This window comes from Pipistrellus hanaki (assembly GCF_964339955.1).
Source record: "Pipistrellus hanaki genome assembly, chromosome: 6".
NCBI classification, from domain to species: domain Eukaryota; kingdom Metazoa; phylum Chordata; class Mammalia; order Chiroptera; family Vespertilionidae; genus Pipistrellus; species Pipistrellus hanaki.
The window spans coordinates 32676922-32689762 of record NC_140508.1 but is presented as its reverse complement, the minus strand read 5'-3'; the positions used below and the strand labels follow the sequence as shown (position 1 = coordinate 32689762).

The following is a 12841-nucleotide window of genomic DNA, read 5'->3' as shown; positions in this document are numbered from 1 at the left end:
GGACAAACACAGAAGACCAGGAGTCGGCAATAACGGTCTATCCCCTGGTACTTCAATGTCTAGACAGCTGAGCCATGAACCGGAACACATGAACACACAAGTCAGAATTAGTATGCAATCACGCAAGGTTTATTTACCTATTCCTAGGGGGTCCTAGGCTCTGGCAAAGGCCACCCGGTGATGCACACAGAAAGATGGACTACAAAGACAGAGACAGACAGGCGGCCGCAGTTGGTTCAGGCTCACACAGCAGAGCATCCGTCAGGGGCTCATCTTTCGGAGCGAAGTGGAGTCCTTGCCTTATCAGGCAGGAGACGTCTACTGAAGAAGGTCCGGTACTTATATAGCCAGTAATAAACAACCTGTGTCTTATTGGTGTGGGCCAGATGGTGTGCCTTATGCTAGCAGCAGGGCTGAGAAGAGAGAGGAAAGCACATCCGAGGGGAGCCCAGTGCCACGTGGGTTATTTCACCGGGTGAACTGGAACCAGGTGTACGGATACTGGAGTTTCTCACGAGTCCTGGGGGACATCTGGAGGCTGGGATTGGAGGCAGAGAAATGGTTGGGGAGTCCTGGCCCCTCTCCGACTCAGAGCACCATCTGGAGCTAACCCCTCATCCATGACCCATGCCCCATGCTCCATGCCCCAGGCTAAGATGAGCATAGCTTTTTTTGTCCAGGGCCAGCCAGGGCCAGCAGGAGTGCAGTCAGGGTCACTGCCTTCAGTCCCAGGACCACAGCTGTGAGCACCAACAGGAGGCCTGGGGGATGCAAAGGAGAGTTCAAGAAGGACCCTAGGTGAGTCCATACATCAGTGTTCTCTGTGGGCGAGGTTTGGGCTCAGCTGCCCTCTAACTTCGGGGCCACATCCTTTCTATTACGGGAAGGGGAGATCCAAGACCTCCCTTTGTCCCCCCGAGAAGGCTTTGCTCAATATCCTGCCTGTATCTTTAATCATCCTGACAGCATCCCTCACTTCTGACAATACAGTAAGTCCTCACTTAACATCACCCATAGGTTCTAGGACTTTAAGCAAAACATATAATATTTGTAATGAAACCAACTGTACCACAGGCTAAGTGATATAAACAAGAGTGAAGTTCCTTAATGCTTCAAACAATAAAAAAAAAAAAAAGGTGAAATTCCTATGGCATCTTGTTCACATTATCGCAAAATGATGGAAACTACGTCATCCAAGGCCGTGCTATAACAGAAAACTGCTTTCATTTATTGGCTGAGTGACTCCTCTGCCCCAGGCCCTGAGCTAAGCACTTCCTAATTGCCTAATAGAATCCTCCAATGAATCTTGCAAGGTGGGCTAGCAATGCAATATGTATAGATGAGGAGACAGACGCAGAGAAGGGGAGTGATTTGCTCAGGACCACATGTGTCAAAGAAGTGGTAGGCTCCCAAGAATGGCAGGAACATGCCAAAACCAGTTTGGCTCAGTGGATAGAGCATCGGCCTGCGCACTGAAAGGTCCCAAGTTTGATTCTGGTCAAGGGCATGTACCTTGGTTGCGGGCACATCCCCAGCGGGGGGGTGTGCAGGAGGCAGCTGATTGATGTTTCTCTCTCATCAATGTTTCTAATTCTCTATCCATCTCTCTTCCTCTCTGTAAAAAATCAATAAAATAAAATAAAAATTAAAAAAAAAAGAATGGCAGGAGCAGGGCTGAGCATCAGGGAGGGCACCCTGGCTATCTCTATTCCCAGTTCCCCCAGCCATCGCGCATCCCTGAGTACTAACAGGTGATGTGAAAGACACAGTTCTGGGCATTCAGCACATGTGACTCCTTGGGTCCACACACAACCCTGTGAGGTAGGCTCTCTGATCCCCACCCAACACCTCAGTTCACAGAGCAGGACATCAGAGATTCAAGGAGTGAGGCAACCTGCCCACAGTCTCCCAGAGAGAAAGGGGCTCAATCCAGAGCCATGTGCTTATGCACAGTTATGCACAGTTTTGCAGTGTGATCTCACAAGGAATCACGGGGAGACCACTACCTCTCAAGCAAGACCACCCACTGACTGGTCAGCACTGACTGTTTCTCTGGTGGAGCTTTAGCTTCCCGACTCTGCAGTTGAGATGGAGTCCTAGGAACTCTCTTGGTGACAGATGAGCCCTCAATGGGACGACTCCCTTCCCATGGCTGAGCCATCTGGGCCCCACCTTCACCTGTGGGGTACTGGGTAATTCCACTGGCGGTAGGAACACTCACTCACCCGACAGAGATCTCCTGGCCACATGGTGATTGGTGACTTCTGCCTCTTGGGAAGAAGTGGGCTCTGCTGCAAGGGAGAGAGGCGGTCTCAATTCCACTTTTCTTTCTGACCCACAACTTTCTGAGCCCTGTGCTCGGAGCTGGGGACACCAAAATGAGCCTGCCAGTCTCTACCTGGGATGGGGGCTGTAAGTCAAACCTAGTACCTATAAGGACTAGTTAGACCCGTTTGAGCATCTTTGGGGTTGAAGCAATGTCTGGTTTATTGCAGTACCCACAGCTCCGAGCACACTGCAGAGCAGTTTGTTGGTTGGTTGTTGAACCATTAACTATAGAAAATTCTATGGGGTCCAGAATGAGGAAAATGAACTCTGCCTGATAAACGGAGAAGGCTTCACAGCGGAGAGGCTATTGATGCTGCGCTGTGAAGGACGAATAGGAGTTGGACATAGAAAATGATGAAACATTCCAGGCGGAGGGAACAGTTTACGTAAAGGCACGGAGGCTGAGGAGAGCTGGCGTGTTTGGGACCTGGTGAAAAGCTCCTTGCGGAAAACCTCCCCGTTTCCCCTAACACCTCCCAGACCCCCTGCCTTACCTTTCACCCGCAGCCTGGTGCCCTGTCCAGACAGGTATTGCCGGTTAAGCTTCCTCTGGAACTTTACACAGTAGTAGGTGCCTGCATACTCAGGAGAGACACCGTGCAGAAGAATGCTGAAATCGCTGCTGGAGGCCTGGACCGCAGTCACATTGGGCTGGGAGAGGCCTCCGAAGTTGTAAATGGCTTCACGGCTCAGACCAGTGCCCCGGAACCACCGGATGGGCCCGGGAGGACCCTCTCCATGCACGGTGCAGTTCAGGAGGACAGTGTCTCCGGGGGCTGCCCACACCAGCTCCTGGGGCTGGATGATCCAGAGGTTTGGCTCCAGGTCCCCAGCTCCTGAAGCCAAAGACACATCCTTGTTTTATTCTCTCTCTTCTTCCATTGTCCACTCATTTGCACCCTCCTATCTTTCCTCCCTTCCGCTTTCCTGATTTCTTCACTCGGCCACTCCCTCCTATGTCACCTCACGACTCGGTAGTTGAAGAGAGGAAGGGAGAGGGAAAGAGAGAGAAACAATGATGTGAGAGTGAAACGTGGACGGATTTCCTTCTGCACATGCTCTGAAAAGGGATTGAATTCCAAGTCTGGGCATATGCCCTGACTAGGAATCCATCCAGCAACCTTTCCGTGTAAGGGATGAGCCACACCAGCCAGGGATATAAAGAAGTCCTCAGTACAGACTTTGTGTTGATGCTATTGTAGAACAGGGAAAAAGGAAGCTCAGAAAAGACACACAAACGTCCTGCCCTGAAGAAGGACTCAGTCTGGGTGTGGAGATGGCCCAGGAAATCCCCCCTAGTTTGGAAACCCAGAGGACTGCAGGACCAAGAGAAGGCACCAACCACAGCTGGAAGGAGTCATTTCTTCCTGAAATGCTTTCATCAAGTGAAAAAGGACCTCCCACCACCATCACCACACTCCAGATACTCTCCATGTCAGCAGTTTACAGAGTGGTTTCACAAACTTCTGTTCCTCACCCGAACAACTCTTGAAGCAGGAATTATGTTGTCTATTTTTCAAGTTAGGCACGTGGGGTGCATAGAGCTGAAGTGACTGATTTAAGAACACACTTCTATTGAATGACACACCCAGGATTTGGGTATCCAGGTCACCATTGGTGACCTTAAAATGGCTGATTCCTTGAGTAGTGAGGAAATTAAATGATCAGCTCCAGCTCCTAACTCCCCTCTGGAACATCCACACTCCTACCATAGCCTCATGATGGTAGGGCACACTTTCTTGTCTACTGAATTGGAGCTGAGTCATGTAACTTACTTTGCCAATGGACTGCTAGCAGACGCTATGTTATGTCAGTAGAAGCTTGAAATGTACTGTTAGGACTTGACTTCTTTTTTTTTTTTTTAAATATATTTTATTGATAGTTTACAGAGTGGAAGGGAGAGGAATAGAGAGTTAGAAACATCAATGAGAGAGAATCATTGACCAGCTGCCTCCTGCACGCCCCCCACCTGGGGATGCGCCCTTGACCAGAATCGAACCTGGGATCCTTCAGTCCCCGGACTGATGCTCTATCCACTGAGCCAAACCAGTTTCTGCGGGACTTGACTTCTTGTTCTCCTGGCATTTCCATGAGAAAATGCACTCTGGCCAGTCTGTAATGGGACATATGGACTAGAACCACCCAGCTGCCTATAAATGTGTGGGTGAGATACACTAACTGTTATATGCCACTGAGATTTTGTGTATGCAGCGTGATTGTGGATAAAAGTGACAGATGTAGAAAAACAGATCAGAGCAGAATGCTTCAATCTGCAGGCCTGATACTCACCCTTCACAAGCACTGAGGTACCTTCATTCAGCTGCATTTCTGAGTGCTCACTCAAGCCATCAGACCTCACACAGTGGTAGGTTCCTTCCTGCTCCTTGGTGACATTATGAATATAGATGGAATAGTCGCAACTAAGTGGCTCCAACGTCTGCTGGTTCATAGGTGTCACCCCAGGGAAGAAGCCATGTTTGAAATTATAAATTTCTTGCTGGTCCTGACTGCTCACCTTGACCCATTTTATCATGGCATCAATGCAGGAGCCGATCACTGTACATCTCAGTAGGAGTGTCTCACCTTCTGCCACCAGCATGGGACCCTCAGTTTGCAGCACCTGCCACTCATTCCCTTTGCTCCGCTCTGAGACTCCTACAATAGACGAAGAAAGACCTTGAGCTTCACAGGAAAGATTTGGAGACCTAAGAGGCAAGCTTAACAGAAACCAAGAACAATTGCTCAAGACACTCTAGGGTTTCCTGAAAATGGAAGTGAAAGGGGAGATGAGGCAACAGGGTGGAGAGAGCAGAGATATTGAATGGAGAACTTTCAAATAATAGATAACACTTGAGTACTCACCAGGGCCCGGCACTGCATGTATTACTGCATTTATTCCTCCCCGCACTCCCTTTAGGTGGGCAGCATCATTCCCATTTTAGAACAGAAGACACTGAGTACCCAGAAAGGTTAGGTAATTTTCCCAGGATCACCGTTTATGGGCTGAATGGTGCTCCTGCGCCCACAATTCGTATGTTGAAGTCCTAACCCATGTACCTCAAAACATGACTGCATTTCGTCAGTCTGTAAATAGATAATTAAGTTAAAATGAGGTAAATTTGATAGGTCTTAATCCAACATTACTGAGGTCCTTATAAGAACAGTAGATTAGGACACACGATCATATGAAACATGAGGAGAAGACAGCTATCTACAACCAAGAAGACAGTCCTCAGGATAAATCAACCCCATAGACATCTTCATCTTAGACTTCTATCCTGTAGAATTATATATATATATTTTAAAATATATTTTATTGATTTTTCACAGAGAGGAAGAGAGAGGGATAGAGAGTTAGAAACATCGATGAGAGAGAATCATCCATCAGCTGCCTCTTGCACACCCCCTACTGGGGATGTGCCTGCAACCAAGGTACATGCCCTTAACCGGAATCGAACCTGGGACCTTTCAGTCCGCAGGCCGACGCTCTATCCACTGAGCCAAACCGGTCCCGGCAGAATTATATTTTTAAAAATTCTGTTGTTTAAGCCAGCAGCCTGTGGTACTTTGTTATGAAATCCCTAGAAAACTAATTCACCACCCCCAAAAATGTGACAGAGCCTCAATCCAAACACATAAACTTGTTTCTAGAGCCCCTGCTCTTAACCCTCAAATGAATCACACATATCTTAAGTGCTATGGTGCTCATTGCAAGTACCCTCCCTGCCTCCTGTGACTCCTTCAATGCTTGTTGATGCGTTATGAAGTGAGTCTATCTGGGGGATAGGTTGAACTTTGAGGTTGGCCTCAGACTTAGCTCAGAGAAAGAGGGTGGAGGTCAGCGATTGATGTTCTTCTATACCCAGGTAGGTACCAGCACTCTATGAGAAGGGAGTTATTTTACTACCTCTATTTTTTTTAACTTAAAAAATATTTTTAGCCCTGACCGGTTTGGCTCAGTGGATAGAGCATGGGCCTGTGGACCAAAGGGTCCTGGATTTGATTTCGGTCAAGAGCATATACCTTGGTTGTGGGCATGTCCCCAGTGGGGAGTGTGGGGGAGGTGGCTGATAGATGTTTCTCTCTCATCCATCTCCCTTCCTTCCTGTAAAAAAGCCAATAAAATATATTTTAAAAAACACTATAATATATACTTAGGGGCCCAATGCACAGAATTGCGCACCAGTGGGGTTCTTCAACGTGGACTGTGGGGATTGGCCGAAACTGGCAGTCCAACGTCCCCCAAGGGATGCAGAAGTGTACGAAACAGCAGGCTGCCAGGGAGAAGCCGGAGCCTGGGCCAGACACTGTCTGCTCCCACTCATCCTGGCCTGCTGTGCTGGCTGCTGCTCAGTAGACTAGCTGCTGCTCCTGGGTGTGCAGCCACAGCTGTGCTTGCCAGCCGTGAGCCCAGCAGCTGGTGCCCATTGGTCAGCTGAGCAGCGATCCCATTGTGGGAGTGCACTGACCACAGGGGAGCAACTCCTGCATTGAGCATCTGCCCCCTGGTGGTCAATACATGTCATAGCAACTGGTCGATCTGTAAACTGGCCAGTAGACCAGTCATTTAAGCTTTTATATATATATATATATATATATATATATATATATATATATATATATATATACAGTACATAATAGTCGATGATGAGAATAAATGACTGGTTTACATATTTACAATGCTATACTTTAATCATTTTAGAGTGTACTTTGTTTACTTTTAAAATTGAAGTATTTAGTATGCTCTAAAACAGAATGCCATGTTATTCTGGCCCAGCCTCACACATCTCATGTCTATTGCAGCTTGTGATTGCATCGTTTTCTCTTGGGTATGATTTAATCTCATGTTGTTTTGTTCTTCATGAACCCTAAATGTGGACACAATAACAAATTCACCTAATTTGTCAGTCTGTGTCCTAAATAATGCATGACTGTATATGTGAAATGGTATGGAAAAAGGTAGATGGTGATAAATTAAAGGTGTGTAATTAAACTCTAAAGCAACCACTAAACTACAAAATAAAGAGTTATAGCTAACAGCCAATAAAGGAGATAAAATAGCATTATAAAAAGATTTAACTACCAATAATAGGTAGAAGGAAAATGGAACAAAGAACAGAAAGGAGGATAATAGATTTAAATTGGTTGATGTAAATGGTCTAAATATCTTAAGTACAGGTTAGAACTTGTCGTATTAAATAAAAAAATAAGATCCAACTATCTGTTGCTTATAAGAAATACACTATAAATATTAAAGGTGTAAATAGGTGAAAATGATAGAAAAATATTCAGCATACTAGCACCAATCAAAAGAAAGCTGGAGTGATTATTTTTTAAATATATATTTTATTGATTTTTTTACAGAAATGAAGGGAGAAAGATGGAGAGTTAGAAACATTGATGAGAGAGAGACATCAATCAGCTGCCTCTTGTACACACCCTACTAGGGATGTGCCCACAACCAAGGTACATGCCCTTGATAGGAGTCGAACCTGGGATGCTCTATCCACTGAGCCAAACCGGTTAGGGCAAGGAGTGGCTATTTTAATATCAGATAAAGTTGACTTCAGAGCAAACACTATCTCCAGGAATAAAGAGTATTATTTCATAATGATAAAGGAGCAAATTAATCAAGAAGCCATATAAATCCCAAACACTTGTGTACCTAATAACAGAACTTCAAAGTATATAAAACCCCGTAATAGAATAGCAGGGAGAAACAGACAAATGCACAAAGTGTGAGATTTCAACATCCCTTCTTCCAGTAGTTGATGGAAGGCTCAGCACAATGCAAATGCTAAACTATTGATAATATGCAGGGTGAGCTGAGGTTTTTCCCCAGGGCCTCATCTTCAACACCTAAGAATGAGTTCCACGGACCAGAAGATTTAACTAAGCAAAAGTGGAAAATTTATTACAAGCAGATTTAGACTCCTCTTATGATAATGGGCTGCCCCCTTAAAGGATTGTAGTCTAGAGGTGTATATTTTATCTATGCCTGCTCTACATTTACCAGTGTCACCTATTGATTCCCTCAATTGTTCTAGCCCAGCAACAGATCTGAACTATCCCTGTCCCTATGCATCAGTTCACCTTATCATTGCAGACCCTCCTTAGTTTCACCTGCTTCCCACTCTGAGTCCAGAAACATTTTGTTATTCCAGGTTGGTTGGTTTTTGTGATTGAGCTGCTCAAACTGCCTTGTCTGTCCCAGCCTATGTTCCACCTGCCTTTGTTTCCCCCTGGACCCCTGCCCTATCTGCCGTATTTCAAGCTAGCTTCTCTCAATATTAGCTATCATTATTCAAGAAAATCAGCTTGGGGAAGTGAAGTGGTGCCTCAAGTCATAGCCATTGAACAAGGGAGCATTTAGGTCTGGCCCCACACTGAGTCCCACCAGGGCTCCTCCTGGGGTTACCATAGGGTTGGGAGGACTGAAGGTGTGATGAACAGAATCTAGATCTCAATAAGGACTGGGGGTAAGGGACCAGATGGGCAAGAGATGGAATGAGCCTGTTGAGAGCTAAGCATCTTGTCTGGTGGATCACAGTGTTCTGGGCTGAGAGGCTGAACAATACCTAGGATCCTCAAGACCCTGCAGCTAAATAATCTTAAAGGAGCTGAGTCTGATAATAATAGCAAATAGTTATTCAATCTTTACATTGTGCCAGGTACAGTTGACCCTTGAACAACATGGGTTTGAACTACGTGGGTCTACTAAACATAGATTTTTTTTTCCCAGTAAATACATACAGCGCTATAAGTGTGTTTTCTTTTCTTTATGGTTTTCTTTAAAAATATATTTTAAAATATATTTTTATTGATTTCAGAGAGGAAGGGAGAGGGAGAGACAAATAGAAGCAACATTGATGAGAGAGAATCAGTGATCGGCTGCCTCCTACATGGCCCACACTGGGGATCGAGCCCACAACCCAGGCATGTGCCCCGAGAGGGACTTAAACCTGGTTCGATTGACCTCCTGGTTCATAGGTCTATGCTCATCTCCTAAGCCACACCAGCCAGGATCTTTATGATTTTCTTAATAACAGTTTTTAAATTTAACTTACTTTATTATATGAATACAGAATATCCTTTATAATAAAGATGTAATATGCAAATTAATCCTCATGCCCTCACCAGATGGCTGCCTACAACCAGGCCGGCAGGGGGGTTAGTGACAACCAAACCCAGACTGAACAGCAGGCTTCATGGGGTGAGTAGGCCAGCAGGGGGGGTGTGCAGTAATAGGTGACCAGGCTGGTGGGGGGTGGGCAGTTAGGGGTAATCAGGCTGGCAGGCAGGTGAGCGATTAGGAGCCAGCAATCCAGGATTATGAGAGGGATATCTGTCGTTTAGACCTGATCCCTGGGATAGGCTTAAACCAGCAGACATACCCCAAGGGGTCCCAGATTGGAGAGGGTGCAGGCTGGGCTGAGGGGACCCCTGTACACAAATTTTGTGCACTGGGCCTATAGTAGTACATATAACACAAAATATGCATTCATGGACTGTTTATAAGAAAGGCTTCTGGTCAACAGTAGACTATTATTAGTTGAGTTTTTGGAGAATCAAAAGTTATACATGAATTTTAATTGCCCCGGGAGTCAGGACCCTAAACCCCTGCATTGTTCAAGGGTCAACTGTACTTATAGGTATAACCTCATTGAAACCTCCTAACAAAGTCATGAGGTGGGTCTTATGATTAGCCCCATTTCACAGAGAGGGAAACCTGAGGCTCAGAGAGAAGTTAATTAGAGCAATAGGGAATGAGATTTGAGCCTAGGTTTGTCTCGGGTTGGGCCAGTGCTGGCCCATGGCTGTTCAAACACATAGCCCTTATGCTTGAGTTTATGCTCTGTTGTTGCTGCCTTAAAATTATTATTATTTTTTTAAAGAATGAAATATTTTGCCCTAGTCAGTTTGGCTCAGTGGACAGAGCCTGTGGACTGGAAGGTCCTGGGTTTGATTCCAGTCAAGGGCACATGCTCAGTTGTGGGCTTGATCCCTAGTGTGGGATGTGCAGGAGGTAGTCGATCAATGACTTTCCCATCATTGATGTTTCTATCTCTCTCTCTCTCTCCCTTCTTCTCTGAAATCAATATCAATTATACATATATATATATATATATATATATATATATATATATATACATATATGAATTTTTTGTTGTTGTTAATCCTTACCCAAGGATATGTTTCCATTGATATTTATTTTTTTTTAGAGAGACTGGAAGAGAGAGGGAAAGACAGAGAGAAATATCCATGTGAGAGAAACACATTGGTTGCCTCTTGCACACACCCCAGTCAGGGTCCAGGGTGGGGATGAGCCTATAACCAAGGTGCATGCCCTTGACTGGAATCAAACCTGGGACCCTTTGGTCCGCAGGCCAACCCTCTATCCACTGAGCCAAACCAGTTAGGAGCTTTAAAATTCTTAATACTTTAAAAAAAATTATATATATATATATATATATATATATATATATATATATATTATTGATATTTTTACAGAGAGGAGGAAGGGAGAGAGATAGAGAGCTAGAAACGTCGATGAGAGAGAAACATCGACCAGCTGCCTCTTGCACACCCACTACAGGGGATGTGCCCACATCCTTTGACCGGAATCGAACCTGGGACCTTTCAGTCCGCAGACTGACGCTCTACCACTGAGCCAAACCGGTTTTGGCTAAAATTCTTAATACTTCTTGAACAAAGAACTTGCATTTACATTTTACAAGGAAGGGAGAGGGCCCCACCAATAACACTAACGGCCCTGGGCTGTGCCTCACCCTTTTTATGTTTAATACTCCCAACACTTCTAGAGAAATGTCCCATTAGTGGGCCTGCTTGGTGGAAGAGCTGACACGGGCACACAAGTATCTGAACCAGAACCCACCTGGCATGAGCTCATAACCCAGAGCCTGGGAATTTACCTTCCCTGTGTTGCCCAAGAAGTTCTGCTTCTTTGGACACTGGGTCTGTGCTCTGCTAGGTCAGGAAAGGTCTCAACCTACTCTGTCTTGGTGGATTCTTCCCCCACGAGGCCTGCCAAAGCAGCTGATGCCCTTCTCCGGGACCAGCCAGCGATAAATTCTATTCTGTTTCAGATCCCAGTCACCTGAGAGGACGAGGAGCAGCACCAGTAGCCAGGAGGGAGGTGAGTGGGCCAAGTGGGGAGGGTTGTGCATGACGAGGGCACACGGTGCCTCTTGTAGTCCCTGAGACCGGCTGTGTCTTTGCTCTCAGATGCATGTTGGAGTCTGAAGTGGGGCTGTAGGCAAGGCTGTGTCTGCTTCTCATGGTGAAGGCTGCTTGGGGAAGTGTTTTAAACACAGCAAAATAAGGCTGCTGATGTAAGAGGGAGGAGCCTGGTGGACCAGGTTCCTGCTTTTGTGCCTGGGCAGTGGTTCCTGAAGTCAGTCTGTAAAAACTTTAGTGATCCCTTGCCACATACTCTGTCCTTGGCACCTTGGGAGGGAGATGAGCATGGCTGACAAAATGTGTGCTGTTTTCAGAGGTTGTAAAGCTCTCGAGATCTGGCCTACCAAGGACGTAGGATCTCATTGTCCTCCCAGCAATTCAACTCTTCCCTGAAGGCCCTCAGTAAAATAGATTGTGCTGTTAGTTCAGAGGATTTTGATCCAATGCCTGAACTGACAATATAGGAGGTTTTGAGATATATATATATATATATATATATATATATATATATATATATCTTCTTGTGGTGGGGCCCTTGGGGTGGGCTTGTAGCTCCACCAAAGTCAATTGGAATGGGGTTTGTAAAATTACTGTTTAACTAGATGTAAGCCCCCAAAGTTGCCCCCCACCAATTTTCCTTCTCAGTATTATATACAGAAAAGCCAATGACAAATGAATTATGCTATCACAAAAGTCTATCTCAACAAAGGTATTTGAGTTTATCATTCCTTCAAGTGCCAAATATGTAAAGAACAATATAATTTATATCTATTTTGTAAAAGTTGATGCTGTGTTTTAAAAAAACAACACGAAAACCATGGATGGTGTTAGAAATAAGGCGAGCCCCCTAATCCGAGGTCTGGTAGAACACAAAACATTCTCGGGAGCCAGGCAGCAAAGCAAACATCTTTACTTCTGCGTACAATAGTGAGCACACATGGTCTGGAAGCCCAAGCACACCAAGCAGGTGGTCTGCTCGGCTTTATAATCCTTGAGGCACGTGACCTGTCCCTTACTCTTGATTGGAGCTCAGGCACACAGTCTTTCATGATTGGCTAAATCAAAGGGAGGAGCTGGCCTTTGCTGTTTTAAGATGGAGGCCCTCAGGGGAGCTGCAAGCCATGCGGCCAACAGGGCAGCTGCCAAGTTACGAAGTTCAAAGTGACAGCTGTCTGAACTGCTTTTTGACAGAAAATATGACTTGCTTCTTCTCACAGATGGTGACCTGAATGATCACATGCTTCATCCCTCCAGGTCTTGTCCTTATAAAAGTCTCTACATCTGAGCACAGGGTGAATGGGGAATGGGAATG

General features: G+C 45.6%; 1 protein-coding gene across 1 annotated transcript; it reads right to left on the bottom strand.

Moving 5' to 3' along the window:
* Positions 1 to 111: 111 nt before the first annotated feature.
* On the bottom strand, positions 112 to 11648 carry SIRPB2 (signal regulatory protein beta 2). The gene is made up of 5 exons (XM_084887933.1): positions 11447 to 11648; positions 4618 to 4983; positions 2823 to 3164; positions 2226 to 2291; positions 112 to 761 (listed from the first exon to the last, which is right to left on the bottom strand). The coding sequence occupies exons 1-5, from the start codon at positions 11514 to 11516 to the stop codon at positions 652 to 654; spliced, it is 954 nt and encodes a 317-aa protein (XP_084744059.1). The 5' UTR covers positions 11517 to 11648; the 3' UTR covers positions 112 to 651.
* Between the last annotated feature and the right edge of the window lie 1193 nt (positions 11649 to 12841).